This window comes from Babylonia areolata, chromosome 29 (genome assembly GCF_041734735.1).
Source record: "Babylonia areolata isolate BAREFJ2019XMU chromosome 29, ASM4173473v1, whole genome shotgun sequence".
NCBI lineage: Eukaryota > Metazoa > Mollusca > Gastropoda > Neogastropoda > Buccinidae > Babylonia > Babylonia areolata.
In genome coordinates, this window is record NC_134904.1 from 8,714,180 (window position 1) to 8,740,929 (window position 26,750).

The 26,750-nt window shown below is 42.6% G+C and overlaps 3 protein-coding genes across 5 annotated transcripts in view; 1 reads left to right on the top strand and 2 right to left on the bottom strand.

Moving 5' to 3' along the window:
• LOC143302241 (phosphorylase b kinase gamma catalytic chain, skeletal muscle/heart isoform-like) overlaps positions 1-9,444 on the bottom strand; it is a 67,046-nt gene extending 57,602 nt beyond the window's left edge. For both annotated transcript variants that reach the window (XM_076616825.1, XM_076616824.1), the window contains exon 1: positions 9,347-9,444. The gene's annotated coding sequence lies outside the window, so the exon portion shown is untranslated. The remainder of the gene's footprint in view (positions 1-9,346) is intronic.
• Positions 4,785-9,236, top strand: LOC143274850 (uncharacterized). Its single transcript, XM_076578805.1, has one exon. The coding sequence runs from the start codon at positions 6,018-6,020 to the stop codon at positions 8,142-8,144; it is 2,127 nt and encodes a 708-aa protein (XP_076434920.1). The 5' UTR covers positions 4,785-6,017; the 3' UTR covers positions 8,145-9,236.
• A 4,960-nt stretch (positions 9,445-14,404) lies between the features above and the next one.
• Positions 14,405-24,524, bottom strand: LOC143302335 (antistasin-like). 2 transcript variants are annotated; one of them, XM_076616958.1, is made up of 7 exons: positions 24,351-24,524; positions 22,040-22,138; positions 21,090-21,188; positions 20,026-20,109; positions 17,252-17,353; positions 15,630-15,790; positions 14,405-14,745 (listed from the first exon to the last, which is right to left on the bottom strand). In XM_076616958.1, the coding sequence occupies exons 1-6, from the start codon at positions 24,427-24,429 to the stop codon at positions 15,681-15,683; spliced, it is 573 nt and encodes a 190-aa protein (XP_076473073.1). In that variant the 5' UTR covers positions 24,430-24,524; the 3' UTR covers positions 14,405-14,745; positions 15,630-15,680. The 2 variants fall into 2 exon arrangements, with proteins under 2 accessions (XP_076473073.1, XP_076473074.1); XM_076616959.1 differs by lacking the exon at positions 17,252-17,353.
• Between the last annotated feature and the right edge of the window lie 2,226 nt (positions 24,525-26,750).

Sequence of the window (26,750 nt, forward strand, 5' to 3'; positions counted from 1 at the left end):
CCCCCCCAACCCCCCTCCCAAAAAAAAACAAAACAAAAAAACCCCACTCCCATTCTGCTACCTAAAGCCGAAAATGACTTCTACAACTACTACTGGTAATACTACAACCACTACCAGTAATACTACAGTACTACATAAACGTACTGTACCCACATGCCCCGTGCGCCACCAAGGATCCACCATCTTCCACAGTCCCCCGACCCCAACATCACCCGCCCTGTGCACTCCTCACACACAAACGACCTTGACTGAATTTCCGCCCTGCCAAGGGCAAGGTCGCGAAGTGTCACAAACTCGTTCAGGCTTGGCGATTGGAAGTTTCGGTGTGCAACAGGCCGGGCCTGTGACCGTTCACACAACGCTCTCCACCTGCCCCTAATACATCTCCTAAATGCCGTGCTTGAAAGGTTGGAGGCTGAGACCAGATCTGATTCAAAGTTATGATAATAGTAACAAATTCTAATAACATGACTTGATGAGCACAAATTAAAATTGCACCTTTAACAAAACCAGAAACGGCAGTTCCTAATTCTCTATCAAACACAGCTACTGGTATTCACAAACTATTGTCACAGACTTGCATAGCACTGGGATGCACGTTTCCAATACATGCATATATTTTTTTTAATAGAACCTAATTTCACCACGTTGACTTTCTCAACAATGACTTTTTTTTTTTTGCTTGTTTTTAATCTCACTATATTTGAGTGTTTTATATGTCTGAGCATAACTTCTACATTTTCTGATAAAAATTGTGCATTCATCGAAACCAAACCACCTGAAAACAGAACACTGTATAAAACAATCGGATAACAATGAAAGGGGTGTGCATTTGGTTGGGCAGAAAGGCTCCATGAATTTTGTCAGTGTTACCACAGCTACTTCCTCCACTTCACTGGCCTCGAGTGTTGATTACCTTGTTCTAGTTCTACACTATCTGCTGCACAGCCCCCGTACAGTCGTCTGGAAGACAGATATATATATACATGTATAACCAGTATGTAGATATGACTGACTGCACAGTTGGTAGAAGTATCACTTCAGCCAGGTTGCTTGTCTGGCCTCCAGCCCAGCCACCCAGTGAGTCGGAGTGAGCAAATCTTTTCACCCACTTTGCACACTCTGGAATGATGCCACCACAATTTTCCCCTTGCATATTTTTTTTTAACAGTTTATTGTAAGCCAGCCCAGAGCACAAAGCCACAGTCTTGAGTGAACTTTAAGTCAGTCTTACTCTTTCCACACACACACTCTGTGACACACACACAGCCTCTTCAGATACAGATATGCATGTACCAGTTGTGCTGTACACATATTCTAACCTCCCTTGCAACCTTTTACAGGCCTCTGGAACCCCTAGCATAGAGATGGTGCAAAGAGCAGGATTAAACAATTTGTTTTTGTTTTTTCAATATTCAATTCCTAAGAATTATTGTTTATTTTGAACATGATTATATATATATATATATATATATATATATATATATATATATATATATATATATATATATATATATATATATCATATTCATAATGATAAATCTCTAAATTATATTAAAAAAATCTTCCTATTCTTTCTATCACCCTTTGCCAGCAGCATCACTAGACAATGACCTTTTTCTGCCACTAAAATATGTTTCAGTCACTAAATGTATACATATGTCTGCCCAAGATTCAGTGCTATAAATACATTGATTTTACTTTTATTATCTTTATCATTATTAGTCATAGTAGTAGCAGTATCTCTGATTATTGATATTCTCCATAGGAGGAGGAGGAGGGGAGCTGGCGTGGAGGGTAAAAACCAGAATCATGTCAGACAACAAAATGGTTCTCTCCATCTGACAGCAACAAATGGTCTCCTGTCGTTGAGTTGACCACCACTCCTGCCCCTATTCATTTCTAAATTCTAAAATCAAACCATCTTCAAGTTTAAGTTGATCTCTGCAAAGTAATTTTCACCCTGAAGTTAGAAAGAGTTGTTCACCTGCACTTCATTTTCACCCGTGCTGTTCAACTGAATCATTGAAAGGGAAAGAAAGACATAGACAGAAAGCAAAGAAAAGTTTAAAATACATGATCAAATTCAGAATTTTAAATTACTGATTATAATTTCCCTTTCCATGTTGTCAAGCAGCACACCAGAAGGCTGGAACATCTCTGCTTAAACCCATGCTACCTGCATATCTGCAGGCTGGAACATCTCTGCTTAAACCCATGCTACCTGCATATCTGCTAAATAATATGAATATTTCATCAATAATAATATATATTGAAGTCTAGCTAAGTTGTCCAAAGAGCAATGGAGATGAACTGAAGTAATGAAGACCTGAAAATAACAACATTTCAGCTGTCGGTTTCAATCCATTTTGGTCATGATTTCCCAGACAAGATTCTTCAATTTCCATCCAAAAGACGCAGTCACAGTGGTGAATATAATAAAAACAACAGAAAGATAGTCATGGGACCAGTCTGATATTTGTGGTTATGCAGCCTGTCTAGTTGTAAAGGAAGAAAAAAATATCACTAATTCTTATCTGGCTATTCTTACAAAGCCACATCCGTCACTCATTCACAGCTGTCAACACCTGTCCATTCATACAGACCTGTTACCTGGAAGCTTTCATTTCACACTCACCCAGTGAACATGTCTCAAACACTTGTCCATCACATAATCAATGCACAGTACAGCCATTTTGCCACTACAAGCCACAGTCCTGTTCAGCTGCACGTGTGCGTGTGCGTGTGTGTCTGTGCGTGTGCACATGTGTGTGTGTGTGTGTGTGTGTGTTTGTATGTAAACGTATGTGTGTGTGGGGGTGGGGGGTGGTGGGGGTGTGCGTATGTGTGTGTATGGGTGATGTGACATGCAGAAGTGTCATACACAGAAACATTCACTGGATGGCATGGATGAAAAGCAGTTTGGAACTGTGGAGGACAAAGATATATCAGAACTGCTTAATTACACAGAACTGTCTTTGGAAAATACTGAAGAAAAAAAGCTTAGATCTTGTTTACTACTAATACTGTAATAGGCTTGTCATAACACATTAAAATAATAACAATAATAACACTAGCTGCCATGGCAAAGTGGTTAATGTTGAAGACTGATGGCTGGAAAGATGCAGACCTGCTTGATTCTCGGTGGGGGTGGTTTTTTTCGGCCCATGGTCGGCTTCTACCCAGAGTTAAGTGTGCTATGGGCTTAAATTGGAAGACTGAGGCAATACAGTTGAGGGTCACCCACTTTACGGAAGTGTCTATTGGTGCATTATCCAAATTTCAATACCAACACTGCAAGTGTCTTATCTCTCAAGCTTGGTTAATGCTGGGATACATCACAATCAAAGAATGCATAGTGAACACATTAACTCTTTCTATACTAAGTTACACTGTAGCATACCTCTTGTGCACAATGCTTTGTTACTGTGGTACGCTATAGCGTACCACAAATTAAAAAATTTGTAGTTCCACAGGTTAACAGTTTTGTGCGAAACTAAATGGCACAGCTCTGTTCTACAGTCACCCAAGAGTGCACCTGTATTTTTATTGTGGCTGAAAATGCCTTTGTTTGAATACAGTACATGCGAGCATACAGTCACCATTCATGCTCGCTCGCTCAGTTGACAAGATGGCGTCTCCGTCAACTTCGGCAAGTACTGTGGCTCAAAGTCGAATGCAAACTGATTCTATAGTGGATATCCACTGTGCATACACATTTGCCCATTCATTTGCCACAATTAGGAAGTGTCTATGGCTACAAAAGATTACATTTGTAAAATTTCTGTAATATAAGAAAATCTCAACCTCTTTATGTCAGTTGTGAAAAATACCGATTTTTTTCGAAATATGATAGTCCATTCTAATCTTTATATCATCACAAAATTTCACAGCTGAATGTAATTGCATTTGTTTATAGATATTTTTCTTGTAACATAAACAAACGGCCAGGGCAGAGAGTATAATTAAGGAAGTTATTGCCAGGACACAGAGTATAATTAAGGAAGTTATCGAGCAGTATGAATTAGTTAATTTCAAGACAAAAATTAATTCAATCATTACCACAGGTCAAGTTCACTGAGACCCTGATTACTACAACTGCTAGTATTACCCACCAGACTACAACTGCTTTGTTAAATTATCATCACCATCATTACATAATTTACAATTTACACCATCATCATTACAACACCATAATAAAAATTAAAATCAATCATTGAATCAATAACAATTTATTTCAGTATTGTCAGTTTGGGAGTTCCATTCCTTATACCAGAGGGCTTGTTGTAATTTCCAGTCCGATGAACAACAATGACTAATAACAGTCTAAGTATGAAGTGATGCATGTTTCTACACAACATTTCAAGGTCAGTTGCCGTTCCGCTTGGTCTATTCCCGACTTCCTTTGTGTTCAACGTGAAGCAACAATTCTCACATTATCAAGAACAGCGTACTGAAAATGAGACGGAACTGCGGGGTGAAGTAAAGGCCAGTGTGTCGTAAACGAGAGAGGTCGGAGGAAGCTGCTGTGAGCAGATCCTGCTGTCTGCCACTGTCAGCAAAAACTATCCCATTGTCGATCGACACATCTGCTTAACGTTCTAATTTTTCAGCAATAAAGACTGTCAGCCACTGAGTAGCGACATGGGAAGACAAAATACATGTTTTAATCCTGTTCATAATGAGAAGATTTTTCAATCAGATTAAAAGCGGAAAACATTACGTCTAGCAGAAGACGGGGTGATGTCTGTGCTCGAGGCAATAATGGCAACGAAACAATTTAGGGTTAGTGTGGGCATATACGACATGTGTTCAAATGCGGCACCAGCTCCCTACTTTCACTTTCAACATAATGTATCTGTAATGCTCCTTGGCTAGCAGTGCCAGGCGTTGAAGCTTTTAGTAGCCAATAAAATCATCTTTTCTTTCCACCAATCAGGTTTATCAAAAGTTTTGCGCGCTTTTCGCAGCACGTGTGTTTTGCGACTAGACTACTGCACACGACGTGACACGAGCTACTGCAGCCACTTGCAAAAAAATTCAACGGTCCTGAAAACCTGCACCAGTTTGGATCAAAAGTAAGTTTAGTTCACTGGCATGTGTAATAAACTGTTGTCTTCGATTCTTAAGGCTTTGAAGTCTAATTTGATGTAGTATGCATGAGATTTTGATGCAAGGTTTTTCTATATTTAAAGTCTGAAACACTGTCGCAATTGCACACACCACATTCAGCCAATGTGTGCAATTGCGACAGCCACTTTCATTTTATTTTATCTCATTGAATCTTGCGCTTAATTCGTGTGTATGTGTGTGTGTGTGTGTGTGTGTGTGTGTGTGTGTGCTCGTTTGTGAATCTGGCCCAAGGTTGCACAAATAAATCCTCCTTCTGAAAGTTCTGAGCTTGAATCTTATTCTTTGACTCTGCCTTCCCCTCTGCTTTGTTGCGTTCTTGATCTTTCTGTCCAGTTTTTCCCCTACCTACCCCTCTCAATGCTCCATCTATTATTTCAGGTGCAGACATGTCATTATTGAAAGCGCTTCGCCAACGGGAGTATAGTGCCGTTTCCAGCCTGGCTAACCCCCTCACATTGCATGCCCAATCCACACTGGACAAGCTGTTGAGAGACGAGTGGTACTTTGACCATGGGTACCTGGGGGTCATCTGTGCCAAGCTAAAGGAGTTGGCCAGCACATGCACTGCAGTTCGTGACTGCATTTTAATGGAAACAGCCAGATATGAAGCCGAGGAGGCTGACAATCCGGACCTGGTCAAGAGCGTCGTGTGTTTGGCACAGCATGTGTGTCAAAATTTTCAGAATATAGAACTCAAGGACCAAGTGATGGAAGGCCTTGAGAAAGAATTGGAAGAGATGGAGACGTTGTGTGATGACATCAGAATGAATACCCTGTAATCATGTTGTCTTCCCCCTTTTTTTACCAGTATTATATGTTTTCTTTCTGCTTCAAATTAAAGCCGTATTTTCAGTTCATCTAATGTGTTTTGTGTGTTTTGTAGGATGCCAGGAAGAAGAAAATACACCCCTGAAGCACTGGTTGAAGCTGTTGAAGCTGTGAAATCTGGTGCAATGAGCACCAGTAGAGCCGCCAAAGTTTTTGGTGTCCCAAGAACTACAATTGTTGACAGGAAAACGGGAAAACGTACCAGCACACCAAAAAGGGGTAGAAAATGCTCAATTCCTCTACATCTTGAAAAGAAAGTTGTGGATAAGGTAATGGCCGCTGCTGAAAGTGGATTCCCCCTGACAAAACGACAAGTCCTCATAAGAATGGGAACACTAGCAAAAACTCTGAAGCTGAAGACTCAGTTCCGGGGTGTTCCTGGCAACGACTATTGGCGTGGTCTGAAGGAAAGATTCCCTAAGCTACGGCTGCGGTCTGCAGAATCCCTCTCTGTGTCAAGGATGCGGATGATGAACAGAGTAGTTGTTGAAAACTACTTTCGTGACTATGGGGATCTGGTAAACAAGCTGGGCATTGCTAAAAATCCAGAGAGGATCTGGAATGCCGATGAGTCTGGAATCACCTTTCAGCATGATCCCGTCAAGGTGGTCGCCGGAGCAGGCTCGAAAGTGAGTGCTGGGACGAGCCAGAATAGGGACAACATAACCATAATGGCCACGATCAATGCTGCTGGCCAAGCAATGCCGCCTATGATCATTGCCAAAGGCAAAACGTCCAACTCGCTGCACAAATTTGCAACATACGATGCCCCACATCAGTCTGTGTGGACGTACCAGGCTAGTGGCTGGATGACAGAGAACATCAGCAAGAAATGGTTTGATGATGTTTTTCTGAAATTCTGTGGTCCGGAACGACCACAGTTGCTACTGCTGGATGGCCATTCTTCGCATGAAGTTATTGACCTTTTGGAAAAGGCACAACAGGAAAACATCCACGTCATGGCTCTGCCACCCCACACCACACATTTTCTACAGCCTCTCGATCGAGGTGTGTTCGGCCCCTTAAAGAAGCACTACAACCGAGAGTGCACAGAGTTCCTGTCACAAAGTACCATTCACGCTGTGAACAAAACAAGCTGGCCAAAATTGTTCAATCTGGCATGGTCAGCCACGATGAGGCAGGAGGTGATCACAAACGCATTTGCTGCAACAGGCCTTTACCCCTTCAAACCTGAGGTCATTCCCAAGGAAGCATTTGCACCCAGCGAAGCTATGTTTGCTGAAGATTCATCTTCTATACCTCTGCCATCAACATCCACGGCGACCATCACTGCAGCTCCTCAGCCTGTACCTCTGCCATCAACATCCACGGCGACCATCACTGCAGCTCCTCAGCCTGTACCTCTGCCATCAACATCCACGGCGACCATCACTGCAGCTCCTCAGCCTGTACCTCTGCCATCAACACCCACGGCGACCATCACTGCAGCTCCTCAGCCTGTACCTCTGCCATCAACACCCACGGCGACCATCACTGCAGCTCCTCAGCCTGTACCTCTGCCATCAATACCCACGGCGACCATTACTGCAGCTCCTCAGCCTGTACCTCTGCCATCAACATCCACGGCGTCCATCACTGCAGCTCCACTGATAGCAGATGAAACACTTAACTGGAATGCCTCCTCACCACACAGCACTATCGGAACAGCAGACATCACTCCTGCCTCCGAATCTGGCCACTCCAGCCAGATGTCCGATTCAGACCCCTTTCTTTCGCCAGCTGTCTTGGATTTTGTCTGTACCCTTGATTCTTCCTTGTCCTTCTCAACTTCTCCTCTTGACCCTGATAACCTTGGCTCCAAGGATGTGCTCCAAAGAGAAAACATGGAATTGGGGGCAGTACCAGTAGCTTCCGACATCAGCAATTTGTTAAGCATGGTCACCCAGTCTGACACCGAGCTCAACTTTGAGGTGGTGCCAGATCCTGATGCTGCAGTAGCTGAGCTGTTCTCTGCATCACCTCCATCTGCCAAGCCAACACCAACCCCGAAACGGAAGTCAAAAGCCATAACTACGCACCGACTGATGACCAGTGATGAAGTCATCATGGAGAAAAAACGAAAAGAAGAGGAGAAAGTAAGGAAAGCAGAAGAGAAGGAAGCAAGAAAGCAGCAACGGATGCTGAAGAAGATGACCCAAACAAATAAATCCAAAAAGAAATGAGAAAATTTCTCTGTCTCTCTGCCTCCCTGTTAGTTTTTCTTCGAACCTCTCTCTCTTCTCTTCTTTTCCCCCTTCCTCACCACACACACACACACACACACACAACAGAGGTACGCATGCACGCACGCAAGCACGCACACACACACACACACACACACACACACAACAGAGGTACGCATGCACGCACGCAAGCACGCACACAAACACACACACACACACACACCGCACACACACACACACACACACACACACACAGAGTCTCAAACATCTTATTAAAAAATAGGCCCTAAGTGCACTCTACTTTTGTCATGACTGAAAGACATTAAAATTATCCAGTCTGAAATCGATCTTTTGAGTGATTGCGTGCAACTGCAAGAACTGTACGTCAGTATGAAATGTATGTATGTATGAAACAGCTTAGCCTAATCCTATTTGTGCACCATCTGTCTGTCTGTCTGTCTGTCTGTCTGTCTCTCTCTCTCTCTCTCTCTCAACTCCCCCTCACACCCAGCAGGAACCGTCGCATCCAAATCAACTGCACCGAAAACAAAAAAACAGATTTAGTGACAGTGGGTTAGGGTTAGAATTATGGTTAAACCTCTAACCCTAATCCCACAGTACATCTGAAACTTGTTCATGTTCAAAGTGGCAAATGAAAACTCTCAGTACTTGTTGCGATTTTTTTTTAACGATGCAACTTTTTTTCGATGCGACAGACAGCGCATATGTTTAGAATACTGACTGTAGGTTGCGAAAAGGGACGAAATAGGCCTACCTTATACTCCAGGCCTAAGTAAAATAAAACCCAGAAGGTAGACTGTCGCATTTGAACATGCATGACGTATTTGCCAGCATACCCCTGTTGTATTTGAACACACAGTATCGTATTTGAACATACCCACCCCAAGGCTGTTTTAACACCTATACTGTCTAGCAAACGTGCTTTTGAGATCGCAGACATCACTCTAGCCAATCAGAAGAGGCTACAGTTGAACCTGATAATCGCTAGCCAATGGAGTAACGTATCTATTTTGAGCAAACGGTCTTCCCGTAGAGACCAAAAATATAACTGTCGCAAAAGCCCACACTAACCCTACCTGATGCTGAAAATGACATTATTCGTCTAAACTACCAATAACAAACTGACTGTACATTATAATACTGCATTAAACGTTAATGAAAGCAAAATACTGACAACGTACCATCACTGTGCTCGTAAAAATACCAGGAAATGCACGTTGACACTGATCATATATCCACAAAGTCACAAACTGTGGTGCCAACGAAGATAGGGGAGGTTACTCTTAATGATGACTTCTTATCAGATTATGAGGAGTTAGCACTTCAAAAATGAACACGACAGTGGTAAAACCCAGCTGTGATCCAGTTTCAGTTTCTCAAAAGTGTATTAATCTAGTAATCAGTAGCTCATGAACCTTTACACCCCGTATACTTTTATCTCTGAACACATATACTGCATCTATTTTAGCATGTGCTGATAGCCCACCTTAAACTTCATGTGTTTCGTGCGGTCGACGTCAGCCTGTGTGTTTGCCCAGACAAAAATTCCCTTGTGCAGAGATCAATATTGTGATACTGTATTGTACTGTAACCCCCCCCCCACACACACACACACACACACACACACTCCACACACATCTTTTTCTCCAGTCACCATCAATGTACACCTTACACATACTGCACACACGACTGACTTCCCCCTCTTATTCAAGTCTCTCACTCACCGTCAACACACACACACACACACACACACACACACACACGGCTTTTTTATCCACATTTCTTCCCCTCCACTCCTCTGTGTGACTGGCGGAGTAAACGTACACGCCTTGTGAACAATAATTATTCCAGTGACTCATGACTGAGTTGGAAAATTGTGGATATTGCTACACACACACACACACACACACACACACACACTGATATCACTTCAAGTGGAAAGACGTTAAACTGAAGACGAACACACACACACACACACACTGGCACACACACACACACACTGGCACACACACACACACACACTGGCACACACACACACACACACACACACACACACACACACACACACACACACACACCGTGGCACTCACACACACACACTGACATCAGTAACACCAGCACAACAAACGCGCGCGCAGTGACGCACTCACACACACGGCACACACACACACACACACACACACACATACATACACACACGCGCGCGCGCTCTCGCTTTCTGCAGCAGCAAAAAAAAAACAAACCCAAAACATACAACAACACGATGATTTATTTTTTATGTTTGATTTCTAGTACATGTCTTGATTATGACCCGCCCCCCTCCCCTATTTCATGTGCGCACGTTAAGATGTACCTACGTAAAACTGAGACATTTTGGGTGGTATGGATATCTTTTATTTATTCGATGACTCAGCCGGTTGTGAACATGATATATACACTTATTCACAGTTGTATCGCTTAGATTACTATACATATTTGTCATTATGTTTTGCTTTCATCGTGTTTTCGGCGTCCCTTTTGTCGTGATTTTTCCACTTTCATTTACATTTGTGTCAACTGTCTATGTGTTATAAAAATGGAAATATAAAACATGTTTAAAAAAAAACAAACCCAAAACGTGGACAACAACAACGACCACAACAACAACAACAACAACCACAATTATAGCCTACTACTGCTGCTCCTGGCTCACCTGATGCTGTTACTGTTTACCAGATATCATCAGTATTATTGTTAAACTGCTGCTGCTGTTCGTCTTGTTTTTGTCTTCTTCTCGCTGAACTCCGTGAAGGTTCACTCACTGGGGCACTGCCGGGATGGAGGAGCAGCTCCTCCAGGTTTGCCGTTGTCTTTCAAAGCCTGAGTCTCTCTGCAAACTTCCCTCAGCGTGTCCATTCTGCAACGTTGTCTCCGACAGTCCATCGTTTTCCGTCTTACCATTGGATCAGCCATTGGATCCTGTAACGTCTTACCATTGGATCCTGTAACGTCTTACCATTGGATCTTGTTACGTCTTACTATTTGGATCTTGTTACGTCTTCAGTTACCATTGGATCTTGTTACGTCTTACCATTGGATCAGCCATTGGATCTTGTAACGTCTTACCATTGGATCTGGTTACGTCTTACTATTTGGATCTTGTTACGTCTTACCATTGGATCAGCCATTGGATCTTGTAACGTCTTACCATTGGATCTTGTTACGTCTTACCATTGGATCAGCCATTGGATCTTGTAACGTCTTACCATGGATCTTGTTATGTCTTACTATTTGGATCTTGTTACGTCTTCAGTTACCATTGGATCTTGTTACGTCTTACCATTGGATCTTGTTACGTCTTACTATTCGGATCTTGTTACGTCTTCAGTTACCATTGGATCTTGTTACGTCTTACCATTGGATCTTGTTACGTCTTACTATTCGGATCTTGTTACGTCTTACCATTGGATCTTGTTATGTCTTACTATTTGGATCTTGTTACGTCTTCAGTTACCATTGGATCTTGTTACGTCTTACTATTTGGATCTTTTTACGTCTTACCATTGGATCAGCCATTGGATCTTGTTACGTCTTACCATTGGATATTGTTACGTCTTCAGTTACCATTGGATCTTTTTACGTCTTACTATTTGGATCTTGTTACGTCTTCAGTTACCATTGGATCTTGTTACGTCTTACCATTGGATCAGCCATTGGATCTTGCTACGTCTTACCATTGGATCCTGTTACGTCTTACCATTGGATCCTGTTACGTGGCCATACTACGTACAACTGAGCATCGTTTTCTTTTCTTTATTGATGTCAGCAGATCACCATTCGGTCAAATGTGTTGTTTGATGAATTGGCGTACTTGTTCATTGGAGATGCGATCAGTTTTACCTGATGTTCAGTACCTTGCGTTAACAACTCCTTGGATTTTTCTGTCTAAATCCATGTCCATGACTGGCATACACGCAGGAAGACGGAATATATCAGTTCATGTTGGAACCTAACCTGGTGTTTCTTTGAGATGTTCTGTGTTGTCTTTCCATACACACAATGACAAAAGCAATGAACTGATAGATTTCGTTGTTGTACAATGGAGAACACCCTCTCTCCACTATAGATATAGAACGTGTAATGACAGTGATCTGATTTGTCCATTGTGCAAAGATTCGACAGAAAATGAAATGGACTTTGTTCTTTGTTGTCCAGATCTGAGGAACATTCGAGAAACATTTATTGAACCTAAATATTATAGACAACCAAATAATGTTTGAATTGAACGTATCAATGTCTTCAACCTCCTGTGAAATTGTTAGAAACCTTTCTTTGTATCTATATATAGTTTTCAAATTCTGAGAAACCATTACGTCATGAGATTACCGCCGGATTATTCTGCATTACGTTTCATAGCAAGCCTAGTTTACGTTTGGAAGTGATGCTATATATTTCCATGCATGTTGCATTATTGTGTTTCCGCCATATTGTGTTCACATACCTCTTCATAAGGGGCCTTGTCCTATTATATGAATAAACCATGTTGTGTGTGTGTGTGTGTGTGTGTGTGTGTGTGTGTGTGTGTGAGAGAGAGAGAGAGAGAGAGAGAGAGAGAGAGAGAAACCAAGTGACAGATGTTATGGTGCGTAGGTGCACATTAATTTTAGGGGGCGCCGAGACAGAATCAGTTACTTAGGCGTTTTACTTCTGATCCAGTGTCCACCAGTGATCGGGGTTCGAGGCTAAGTTTCGGCATAGCTTTGTGTCCTTGGGGAAAGCACTTTACCCTGATTTTCCTCAGTCCACAGGGCAGGGCACCAATGGGTATGTCTGTGTTTGTATTTTGTGCTATGTCGTGCCTGCAGTGACAGTTTCCTCAGTTCATGAAGACATGATGAGGTCTGAAGTCTGAGTTAGAGCGTCTGACTTGTGTCCTGGTGGTGTAAGAGTTGACTCCCTTGCTCCAAATCCGACTGACCCAGGTGTGCCAAATTTAATGACAGACACGCCCCACCCTCCCCCCAAAGGTCAACATTTGCAGGCCTGATATATATGCCTTAATCTGCAAAATTCGAGTAAATACGCGTACACAAGAAGAAACACGCACGTTAAAGATCCCGTCATCCATGTCAGCGTTAGGCGGGTTATTCCGGAAATACGAAAAAAAAGAAAAAAAGAAAAAAAAAAGATATCATTGCTTCGCGGTGTCTTTAAAGCATGCAGAGAATTGCACCACATGAACTGACGCCACCTCAAAAACACGACTGAGTGTAGGAACCAGTCAGTCCGTGCCTGGCTTGTCTGGAGCCCAGTTCCTGACTTAACAGCTAAACAGTCCCTGTCTAGTGATGACCAGTCCTTGACTTCACAGCTAAACAGTCCCTGTCTAGTGGTGACCAGTCACTGACTTCACAGCTAAACAGTCCCTGTCTAGTGGTGACCAGTCACTGACTTCACAGCTAAACAGTCCCTGTCTAGTGGTGACCAGTCCCTGACTCACTGACTTCACAGCTAAACAGTCCCTGTCTAGTGATGACCAGTCACTGACTTCACAGCTAAACAGCCCCTGTCTAGTGGTGACCAGTCACTGACTTCACAGCTAAACAGTCCCTGTCTAGTGGGGACCAGTCACTGACTTCACAGCTAAACAGTCTCTGTCTAGTGGTGACCAGTCACTGACTTCACAGCTAAACAGTCCCTGTCTAGTGGTGACCAGTCACTGACAGCACTGCTCACGTTGTTCTGTCGATGCCAGTTTGTATCCATGGTCGTCGTGTGACTGATTTTTGTTTCGAATCTCTTGTAGGATACCCGTTGTACGATGCCGTGAAAAGTAAATCGCATTGCTTTATGTATGTGGATGAATTGGCTGTATCTTTTTGCCTGTGTTGTTTCCAGTTTATTATATTTAATCTGGAATCTACTTGGATCTCTCTCTCTCTCTCTCTCTCTCTCTCTCTCTCTCTCTGTGTGTGTGTGTGTGTGTGTGTGTGTGTGTGTGTGTGTGTGTGTGTGTAGATATTATACTGTGCAATTATTTTATATCCAAATCTCAAAATTATTAAAAAGTTTAATTCTGTTTTGAGCAGAACAAAACGTAGAAACAGATGGTATACTCGACTGTTAATTTTTTTTTTCATTAATTTTTGCATAATGTGTCAATATATAATGATGCATAAAACAAATTATAGACGATAGTTTAACGTTAATAAGGAAAAAACACAACGTTGTGGAAAAAATACAAAGCAGAAAACGTAAACTAGCAGAGAAGACTAACAAACAAACACTGGACTTTTCTTCTATTTTATTTTCCAAAGTAACACAACGAAAAACGCTCACTTAACCCTTTGAGCCCTGAGTTCCTGAGCAATTTTAACCCTTCTGCCTGAGCTCCTGAGCCAAAATTTGCAAATAATTGGTATTAAAAACGTCTGTATAAATAGGCCGGTACAAAGATTTTTTTCAATTCGTCCAAAATATATGACGAAAAATAGCGAGGTAGATACAAAAGTCGCTGTGGAAAAAAAAAGAAAGAAAGAAACGTCTTCTGACTGGAGCAAATGATGTGGATTTTCATGTGTTCTTTTCTGACACCCAGGTTCTGCAACACACATTTAATACATACATTGGCCGATTACACACACACACACACACACACACTAGTTGTTTACATATGAGAGGCAAACATGTTTTCAACAGACCGTACCTGTCTCCTCTACCATTAAGACAGTGGTGGGTGAGTTTTTTGTCCCCCTTTGTTGGTGTTATTTATCCATTGATTGAAAAAATTCAAATATATGGTATGGTTACGACTGGTATCCATATCAAAAGGCAACGAAAACAGCAAAGCCAATGGACGGGTATTATATGTACATTGACTAACACCATCGTGAGTAAACTCACAGTGCGAATTTATTGATATCATCAATAATAATGACACCATAATGACTGATATTGTTAATCAATAATAATGACGAAAAATATTTGCCAATAATCAAAGTAAGTAATAATAATATGGAACAATTAAAATCATAACTATTTGCAACAACAACAACAACTAGTTCTACAACTATTACTAACAACAGTAACAACAAGAATTTCTGAAGGTTAGGGAGTTACACGTGACGAGTCACACTACCACCACCATCACCTACGATGACGACGGCTATCAACAACAACAATAACAATAACAACAACAAGAAGAACTACTACTACTACCAACAACAGCAACTACTACTACAACTACTACAACAACAACAACTACTACCACTACCACAACCACCACCACCACAACCAACAACAACAACTACTACTACTTCTACTGACTACTACCATCAACAACAACAACAACAACAATAACAACAACAACTACTACTACCACTACTACTACTACTACCAACAAGAACAAGAACAACAAAAACTACAACAACAAACACTACTACCATCAACGACAGCAACAATGATTTCAGAGTGTGAGTGACTTACAGTAGCCGAGTCCTTTTCACGGAAGGTTTGGGAAAAGGAAGGGGCAGGTCATCACGGCTTACGGACATGCGGGAACATGCTGCAAGGGGGGCAACTGCATCCGGCAGGAACGGATCTTCGCAGGAGGCAGGACACCAAACAGCGGCGGCGGCTGCATCGGTCTGTTGGACAGACACAGCGACACGTCAGTCTGCACTGAGCACTGCACGTGCTGTCCGTCCCTCCAGTCATGATGACAGTGACGATAATGATGACACTACTACTACCACTACTACTACCGGTCTGGAGGACACAGCGACACGTCAGTCTGCAGCAGCACTGCACGTGCTGTCCGTCCCTCCAGTCATGATGACAGTGACGATAATGATGACACTACTACTACTACTACTACTACCGGTCTGGAGGACACAGCGACACGTCAGTCTGCAGCACTGCACGTGCTGTCCGTCCCTCCAGTCATGATGACCGTGATAATAACGGCTACTACGAAGACGACTACTACTACTACTACTAATGTGCATTTATACAGTGTTTACCTTGCGGTTCTAAACGCATTCAACATAACGTGTACTATGAATAAGATACAAGAATATAATAATTGTAATGATAATGACATTGCTAAGATACAAGCTCACAAAAACCACTATTCTAAAAGCAGTGTATCATGACCCACAACACCGTAACACTCCTCTCACCCCCACCACCCCCCTACCCCCACTCCTAACCCACACATCGACGCATACTCAGTCAAGCACTAAGAGTCTGTATGGAGAAGGATCTACAATTTAGAACATTGTTTGAATAAATATGTTTTATGATCAGATTCCACAGATTTGGTAATAAAACTGTGTCTGATATTTTGTGGTAGAAATTTCCAAAACCAAGTTCCATGCTGTGTTAATGTTCAGAAACCATGGGGGCTTGGTCTCTAACGTGGGATTTCATACATGAGTGTGTATCAGACGAAGAACGCAAGCCAGGTTGGCGTGGACAACACATTTTCACCAGGTCAGAAAGGTACGACGGTGCAGATCCAACATATACAAGCAATTTTGAACTCGATTCTCTCAGCAGTTGGAAGCCAGTGTAACTTATACAGAAGTGGAGTACACGTTTGTTTGCGAGAGGCTTTCAGGATCAGACTTTCAGGGCCGGGTTGCACGAGCAATCTCAGCTGACGCTAAGTTTCCATAGCATCAGGAATGTTCCTAGATCTGTGGGAATGGCACCTTTAGGAAATCTCCTAAAGCTAAACAAACTTAGCGTCGCTGAGATCGCTTAAGTCAACCCTGCAGTCCTGGTTCAGCTTCAGTAAGAGGCTTCACTGCGTTCGGACAAACCACATACCCTACACCACTTCTGTGAAGCAGATGCCTGGGCAGCCCTGGACTGTCAAGGTAATACTCTCTCCGCAAACTGACAACAGTCCAAAGACTTATTTTGTAAACTTGTTTGATTTTATGTTTACTGTCATCAACGATACCATTTTCAACACCCTACTCTTTGATTGATTGAGAGAGAGAGAGAGAGAGAGAGAGAGAGAGAGAGAGAGAGAGAGAGACACAGACAGTTATCATGGGATGCAACAGCCATACCCAACAGCCCAGACTCTTCAAACTCACCTGGGGAAGGCTTACACCTACAAAGGGAACATCCGCGGAAATCCTTGACAAAGCCGTGAGGACAGTGTCTGCGGCAGGTGGGGCCACCACACACAGGACGGGCTGGCCACATAGACACACTCACGTCAACTATCAGTGCAACAACCTAGTAACGTGTCTAACCTCAACAGTCTGGTAAAAGTCTCTAACGACAAAACACGTCAACTGTCTCCTTCTTGGAGACATGGACACACTCACGTCAACTCCCAGGGTAACGATCCAACAACGTCTCGAACCTCAACAATCTAGTAACAGTCTCTAACGCCAAAACACGTCAACGATCTTCATAGCCACTCACGTCAACTCGAAAGGTAACAACCAAGTAACATGTCTAACCTCAACAGTCTGGTAAAAGTCTCTAACGACAAAACACGTCAACGACCTTCATGGCCACACAGACACACTCACGTCAACTCGTAAGGTAACAACCAAGTAACATGTCTAACCTCAACAGTCTGGTAAAAGTCTCTAACGACAAAACACGTCAACGACCTTCATGGCCACACAGACACACTCACGTCAACTCGTAAGGTATCAACCTAGTAACGTGCCTAACCTCAACAATCTGGTAAAAGTCTCTAACGACAAAACACGTCAACGATCTTCATGGCCACATTGGCACCTTCACGTCAACTGTCAGGGTAACAACCTAGCAACAGTCTCTAATGACAACAACCTATCAACGGTCTTCTTCGTAACTATCAACAAATAAAAAAGGACCTGACCTTTTACACGTGCGTGTTTGGCACTAACGATGAGGTAAGGCTGTACCGACATGCTTGCTTTTGTCAGTGAAGTTCTGGTATTTTTTAACAACCGGGGTAACTGTTTCTGCTTTATTTTGAAGTACCGAGCTCCTGGGCAACTGATAGGATTTTTTCTCTCTCGCAATACAGTTCTTTCCTTTCTGAGTACAGGTGCAAGTCTGATATACAGGCAAAAGGATATAGGTCTTTTGTCTCGTGGTTATAATGAGATGTATAGCCTACACGTTTGTCATCATCATCATCATCATCTGCGTTCGTGGGCTGCAACTCCCACGTTCACTCGTATGCACACGAGTGGGCTTTTACGTGTATGACCGTTTTTACCCCGCCATGTAGGCAGCCATACTCCGTTTTCGGGGGTGTGCATGCTGGGTATGTTCTTGTTTCCATAACCCACCGAACGCTGACATGGATTACAGGATCTTTAACGTGCGTATTTGATCTTCTGCTTGCATATACACACGAAGGGGGTTCAGGCACTAGCAGGTCTGCACATATGTTGACCTGGGAGATCGTAAAAATCTCCGCCCTTTACCCACCAGGCGCCGTCACCGTGATTCGAACCCGGGACCCTCAGATTGACAGTCCAACGCTTTAACAACTCGGCTATTGCGCCCGTCGATGTTTGTCATGATTCGTAGAAAGGCGTGTAAGTTGTTTGACTGTTGAAATGTGGTTTTCTTGTTTGCCAGTTGAGCTTTCTTTCCTTTGGAAGTTCAAGTCAGGTATCCATGGGAAAGAATAAGATTCGCTATTCCTCTTTCTCCAGCGAGACCGCTTTTCTCTACAAAAGCCATTTTCAGATTACAATACATCTTTATTCATCCATTTGGAAAATAATAAAGCTTAAAGATTGACATAAGCTTACAGTTGGGCCAACAACAAACTGAGAGCTACAATTATGATCAATGGCTCCTACATTTTACACAGAGAAATCTGTTGTGATAAAAAGAAATACAAATACAAATACGTTGCAATGGGAAGACATTTACAGCTTAGTGTTTTTGTGAAGGACTATGACTCTGAAATTAGGAGGCAAGACTGCACTGGCTCTTTGTGCTGCAGCCTTGAGGGCTAGTTGGCCTTTGGGAACCATCCCAACGCCAACTGTCATCAAATCCTCTTGGCCGAGAGAGTGGGGGTATAACTTGGGCAAGACACTCCACCAATTCAAATTCTAGCCCAGACAGTCAGGACAGTTGCCTCTTCTGCCGGTCTGGTGGTCACAGTTGGACATGACTGTCACACTTCTGTAGGAATCCTGGAACTGAGGATTGGTGTGTGTGTTGTGTTGTGACGTGGTGTGTGTTGTGACATGGGGAAGACACTCCACCAATTCAAATTCTAGCCCAGACAGTCAGGATAGCAGATGCCTTCTCTGCTGTTCTGGTGGTCATTGTGGTACACGACTGACTGTCATACAATCGTCCACTTTCCTGCAACAGTAAGATTCTTACCTCTTTGGTATTCTTGCAGAAACAAATGTAAAGGGTTACTTCAAAAATGAAATCGATGTGTGTTAACTTTGCAGGTACCTATTTGAGACTCTGTGTCTGGGGCAATGGTCAGGTCAAGTCTGACACCCTCAGACATGGGAAGTAATATTTCTGCAGAGTGATTCTTATTTTGTAAATACAAATAGATGTGGAGTTTGTTTCGGGAGGGGAGGGGAGGTTGGCGGGGGTGGTAAATAATAGAAATAGTCATTTTTCGCTCCAGCAAAAATATCGCTCACAGAAAGAAACACTAACGTCAATGACTGTCATTCCTGTACACTTGGAAAACATGCATTTCAACATGACTACATTTGTGTGACTTTCATCAGCCGTCAAACGAAACCAAGCAAAACAATCTTTCACGTGCTTGAGCACGATATGAGCTTGTTGTTGCTTTGCTGTTAATGTGTAGCCCTACATGTGCAATGAGTTTTCTGAACAGAGAGATTTCAACAAAGAGATGGGTCCTTACGTTTGCACTGGCACGTCTGACATCCTCTGACAGTCTGGTAACCATGGGGACAGTGCCTGGAACACCTGACCAGTGGACATGGCCCTGCAAGTGATCCAACAATCATGTCATCACAAAGCGTCTGGCAATTTGATGTTTTCAATGCTGAACACACTGTCCATAGCGCGGAGCTGAGATCATTCACAGAATGCACACACACACACACACACACACACACACACACACACACACACACACACACACACACACACACACACACACTACATACACACACATGCACACACACGTATCTTCAATCAGGTAATGCATTGCACTCAACTTTCACTTTCACTCAGTCTCACCCATTTCGTTGCATACCCTTCCCACCACCCCTACAACCCACCCCCTGCATATAAGCTACACAAACAATCGCCCCCATGCTCTCACGTGTATTTCGCACCTGGCTGGAGTGAGGAAAATCGGAGGAAAGCACCTTTACCAAGGACACAACACCATGTCGAAACGGGGCCTTGAACCCTGATTTGTTTGTATTTGTATTTCTTTTTATCACAACAGATGTCTCTGTGTGAAATTTGGGCTGCTCTCCCCAGGGAGAGCGCGTCGCTATACTACAGCGCCACCCATTTTTTTTTGTATTTTTTCCTGCGTGCAGTTTTATTTGTTTTTCCTATCGAAGTGGATTTTTCTACAGAATTTTGCCAGGAACAGCCTTTTTGTTGCCGTGGGTTCTTTTACGTGCGCTAAGTGCATGCTGCACACGGGACCTCGGTTTATCGTCTCATCCGAATGACTAGCGTCCAGACCACCACTCAAGGTCCAGTGGAGGGGGAGAAAATATCGGTGGCTGAGCCGTGATTCGAACCAGCGCGCTCAGATTCTCTCTCGCTTCCTAGGCGGACGCGTTACCTCTAGGCCATCACTCCACTGGCGAACACTGAATCACAAGGCCAACAACACCCGACAGATCTTGCCACGGGGCCCCCAGACGCCCCCACCCCACCCCACCCCACCCACCCATCTCCCCGTAAACGTCAACAGAATTGCGATTTAAAGTCTGAACTCACTGCACTGGCAGACAGGGCAGCCACGCCCGTCCTTCAGAAACCCGTTGGGACAGAACCTTTTGCAGATGCCCCCACACGGCGGTCTGACGGGCTCTGTTTCTGTCACAGTGAAGAGACTTGATGATGATGATGATGATGATGATGATTGTTATCAATTATTGTCTTTATTATAATGTCTTTTTATTCTAATTTTATCATTATTTTTATTCATTCTTTTTTTTTTCTGTTTCTGTCACAGTGAAGAGACTTGATGATGATGATGATGATTATTGTTATCAATTATTGTCTTTATCATAATGTCTTTTTATTCTAATTTTATCATTATTTTTATTCATTCTTTTTTTTCTGTTTCTGTCACAGTGAAGAGACTTGATGATGATGATGATTATTGTTATCAATTATTGTCTTTATCATAATGTCTTTTTATTCTAATTTTATCATTATTTTTATTCATTTTTTTTTCTGTTTCTGTCACAGCGAAGAGACTTGATGATGATGATGATGATGATTACTGTTATCAATTATTGTCTTTACTATAATATCTATTTATTTCATTTTTATCATTATTTTTATTTATTCATTTTTTCCGCATATTCATTATCTATCTGCTCATTTTCATTTCTTTATTTGTTTAATTACTTATTCATTAATTCAATGATGTAACCATTTATTTGCTTGTGCTTTTTATTTTTCTCCTCAAGGACTGGCTAAGGGCGTTGGGTTACGCTGCTGGTCAGGCATGTGCTTAGCAGATGTGGTATATCGCATACGGATTTGTCCGAAGGCAGTGACGCCTCCTTGAGTAAATGAACTGAACTAAACTTATTATTATTATTATTATTGTTGTTGTTGTTGTTGTTGCTGCTGTTGTTGTTGTTGCTGTTGTTGTTGTTGTTGTTGTTGTCAATGCTATCACAGTACTGTTATCATGACGGACATTGCCAACTCACTGCATCTACAGACGGGGCAGCCTCTGGAGTCGGTCTGGAAGCCGTTAGGACAGTACCTTCGGCACACGTTCCCACACTGCACAGGTCTGTCCGGGGGGTCTGTTCCGTGCACAGGACCACACAACACCAGTCATCATTCACATACCTAGCTTCACACCACCAGTCATCATTCACATACCTAGCTTCACACCACCAGTCATCATTCACATGGCTAGCTTCACACCACCAGTCATCATTCACATGCCTAGCTTCACACCACCAGTCATCATTCACATGCCTAGCTTCACAACACCAGTCATCATTCACATGCCTAGCTTCACACCACCAGTCATCATTCACATGCCTAGCTTCACAACACCAGTCATCATTCACATGCCTAGCTTCACACCACTACTCATCATTCACATGCCTAGCTTCACAACACCAGTCATCATTCACATGCCTAGCTTCACAACACCACTCATCATTCACATGCCTAGCTTCACAACACCACTCATCATTCACATGCCTAGCTTCACAACACCAGTCATCATTCACATGCCTAGCTTCACAAAAGCAGTCATCATTCACATGCCTAGCTTCACAACACCAGGCATCATTCACATACCTAGCTCCACAACACCAGTCATCATTCACATGCCTAGCTTCACACCACCAGTCATCGTTCACATACCTAGCTTCACAACACCACTCATCATTTACATACCTAGTTTCACAAAAGCAGGCATCAGTCACATACCTAGCTTCACAACACCAGTCATCATTCACATGCCTAGCTTCACAAAAGCAGGCATCAGTCACATACCTAGCTTTACAACAACAGTTATCAGTCACATAACTAGCTTCACACCAGTCGTCAGTCGCATATTTAGCATCCACGTCTATACCTGCTCTCTGTCTCTGTCAGTCTTCATGTCTCTCTGTGTGTATGTGTTTGTGTTGAGTGTGGTGGATGGGTAATGGGGGTGTTATCTATTTCTGTCTATAGCAGGCCTGCATGCACTTACGTTGACATTTGTGCTATGATTACACACAAACAGATGAAAGGCCATCCATTCCGAAAAATCATTATCCGGAAAACAGTACGTGACTGAGTTTATAAATGTGCAATCCTTACATTTTTACATGTTAGTTGCGATACGTAAGTGGCAACGCAGCTGTTGTTATTATACACCAACAGTCTCAGTGTTTGTGCACGTGCTCAAGGCGCTAACTTGCTGCTGGGAAGAAAAATAATCAAATGTGGGCTTACTTTCACTTTCACCACCATCGTTTAACTCACTCAGTACGGCCAGTCCTCTCTTCTCCTCTACACAGTTCTAATTTGAGGGGGAAAAAAAAGATATGAATTTATCTGAGACAAACAAGAGATTAGCAATCTGACTTTCTGTGGGGAAGCTCTGAGCCTCCACATATGGCTTGCAGACCCCTCGGATGTCCAGTGGGTGTCTGAATGACCCAACCTTTAGCGTCCGTCGTCAGAATTGTGGTATTCTTTGTCAACATTCACCTCTTCAGTATAAGAGCCTTCCGCTTGCAATATTTTGATGATGGTAATTGGGCTGAAACGCTGTTAACGTCGTCTCTTTCGCCGTTCGTATGGAAAGGGTTAATGACACTGGGAAAGGGGGGGAGTTCCCCATCCTTCCCTTACCCATTAAGCTGTTTCAGTCGAGGATTCGAACTCCGACCTCAAGGATGGAAATATGGGGGCAACAGGACCACTTGGTTATCGTGTCCGTAACGGCTAACATCAATGTCACCTTGAGCAGGACACAATTATAATAGAACGATGTTGATATATCTTTTTCGACGTAACGGCTGACAACAATGTCACCATAACTCATTCTATACTGCCCGATGACTTCCGTCTTTACAGTCCCTGTACTGGCCGTTTGTTTATGCTATAAGAAAAATACCTATTTAAAAAAATGCAAGTACATTCAGCTGTGAAATTTTTGTTGACATGATGAATAGACTGGATAGACTTGGCAAAGTTTCAAAGCACTCACTTTAGCATGACTGACTGATTTATGATATTTTGGAAAAAAAACCCTGTGTTTTTCACAACTTACACAAAGTGAGTATTCTCATTTTACAGAAATTTTACAAATGTGGTGTCACCAAAAATGGGTTACAATGTCTGCTAATGGTAATATCGTTTCATACATGCACAAAAATTGCCGGTAAAATAGGTGCAATAATTCAGGATGCAATATCTGGAATTTACCCAACTTGACAAACGAACGATCACCTTTTACAGCTACAAAATCACCACCACAACAACTGTTTACAATAACAACAAACTCACATCGACTGAGAGAATTTACTGAGCAGACGACAACCAACAGGAAAACAGTCAGTTCGCAAAGGTAGGTAACTCTGCCCATGGTTGACACGAACTGCCGAGGGGAAAGAAAAATGGACAAGTCAGAAATGTTGGAAAGTTACGCTGAATAAACAACAAGCGAGCGGTCAGTGTTGTGTTGTGAGTTAGAGGACAGGAGAGCCCGTTTTTATCCTGACCGTGGGCTGGTAGGTTGCCGTCTGCTTCCGCAAGCATCCATTCACCCAACACGCCCCGTTTTCTCTGCGTCACAGTTTGTGGGTTTTTCGTGTTCTGGGTCCGGGAAGAAACGTAGTACCTGTCCTTTCAACATGTGTGTGTGTGTGTGTGTGTGTGTGTGTGTGTGTGTGTGTGTGTGTGTGTGTGAGGAAATCGTTTACCGTACGGGTCATAAGGAAACAATAAAATTTGTGTTTTATCACTCCATGCAGAAAAAATTATGTCAGGTCAGAGCAATAACACAGAAATAGCCAAGGACTGAGAAAAAAAAAAAGAAAAAAAAGGGCTATTCTATATGGAGTAAAGTTTTATTAACGTTGAAGACATGAATGCTAAAACTTCACACTACATTCATTCCATTGAAATCAACATTGTAAAATGATTGACACAAACATGCAATGGCTCGATATTCATTTAAAGACAAGAACATAATGTGTAGTAATATCTATCTATCCATATATATATATATATATATATATATATATATATATATATATATATATATATATTAGAAACGGCTGGTAAAAATGATTAATTTCAGAAACAGAAACAAAGTTTAAGCAACAAAGCAAGCACTTTCGCACGTACTCACGTACACAGATATAGCCACAGACAAACATACACGCAAGGACGCACTGACACGGCATACACGCCTACCCCCCACCCCCACACCCCCACCAAGTCCCAGTCGCTCCCCCCCTACACGTCTAATATCACTCAAAGTGAGAAAAGACGTTGAATCAAAGAACGAACACACACACACACACACACACACACACACACACACACACACTTCATGGAACGCCTTCGATCGAGCCTTGGTGTTAGGAGAAACAGAAGAATAAACAACTAATAAACAAACGTTCAAACAAAAATAATGACATGTGTCTTTCATGTGTTATATCTGTAAAGTATCTGATTTCATGTAATGTACTGTGTCTATGTATATACAATTTTTTATTTTTTAATAATTTTTTTAAGTTTTTGTCACAACACATTTCTCTGTGTGAAAGTTGAGCTGCTCTCCGCGGGGAGAGCGCGTTGCCACAGTACAGCGCCACCCATATCAAAGTGGATTTTTCTGCACAGTTTCCCCAGGAACAACCCTTTTGTTGTCGAGGGTAGTTTTACGTGCGCTAAGTGTTTGTTGTACACGGGACCTCGATTTTCCACCAGTCGAGGTCAAGTGGCAACATGGAGGATGGCCGTTACGGACATGATAGCCAAGTTGGTCACGGCGCCTCATATTTTTTTTTTATTCCCAAGTTTGTTGAGGTCGACAGTTCGAATCCTTCACTTTTAGGTTCGATTCACTTTAATGGGTCAGTGAAGGATGGGGATTTTACCCACTTCTCAGGTCAACAAAAGTGCACGCAGACCAGCTAGAAACAGAAATAGATGACTCCCAACCCCCACGCACACACATACAAATAGACAGATAGGTATACAGAGATTGATAGAGACAGAAAGAGAGAGCGACAGAGAGGGCATGTATGTTCAGGTGCTACAGTCATTTAATCATTGCCTCACCCCAAAGCTGTATCCTGTGTAGTTAGCCAGTGAAACTGACTTTATTCTGGGTACATCCGGGAAGCATCTCAGGAGACCAATCTTACAGCCTCGTCCATGTTAAATGGAAGGACATTTTAAAGCTACACAATCAACCTGACAGCCTCGTCCATGTTAAATGGAAGGACATTTTAAAGCTACACAACCAATCTTACAGCCTCGTCCATGTTAAATGGAAGGACATTTTAAAGCTACACAACCAACCTTACAGCCTCGTCCACGTTAAAAGGAAGGATATTTTAAAGCTACATTCAGCCTCGACGTCATATTAACAGGAAGGACAAGCCATACATAATTTCCAAAGACATTTCATATTCAAGTACGCTTCAAACATTCTGAACCCCCCTCTCCTTCCTACACACACAGTCAACCCAGATGTTTTTATTTGTTGTCTATTTTCCGGCTCTGGAAATATTCACTTTGCTGTCTCGGGGGAAAAAAACCCTGAGAAATGAAGGGTGGTGAAGTCTGCTTGTTGGGCCCCAAGAACCACTGCTGGCGACTGTCAAACGACGGAAGATGGCATGGTTTGGTCATGTCATACGACATAACACCCTCTCCAAAACCATCCTGCAA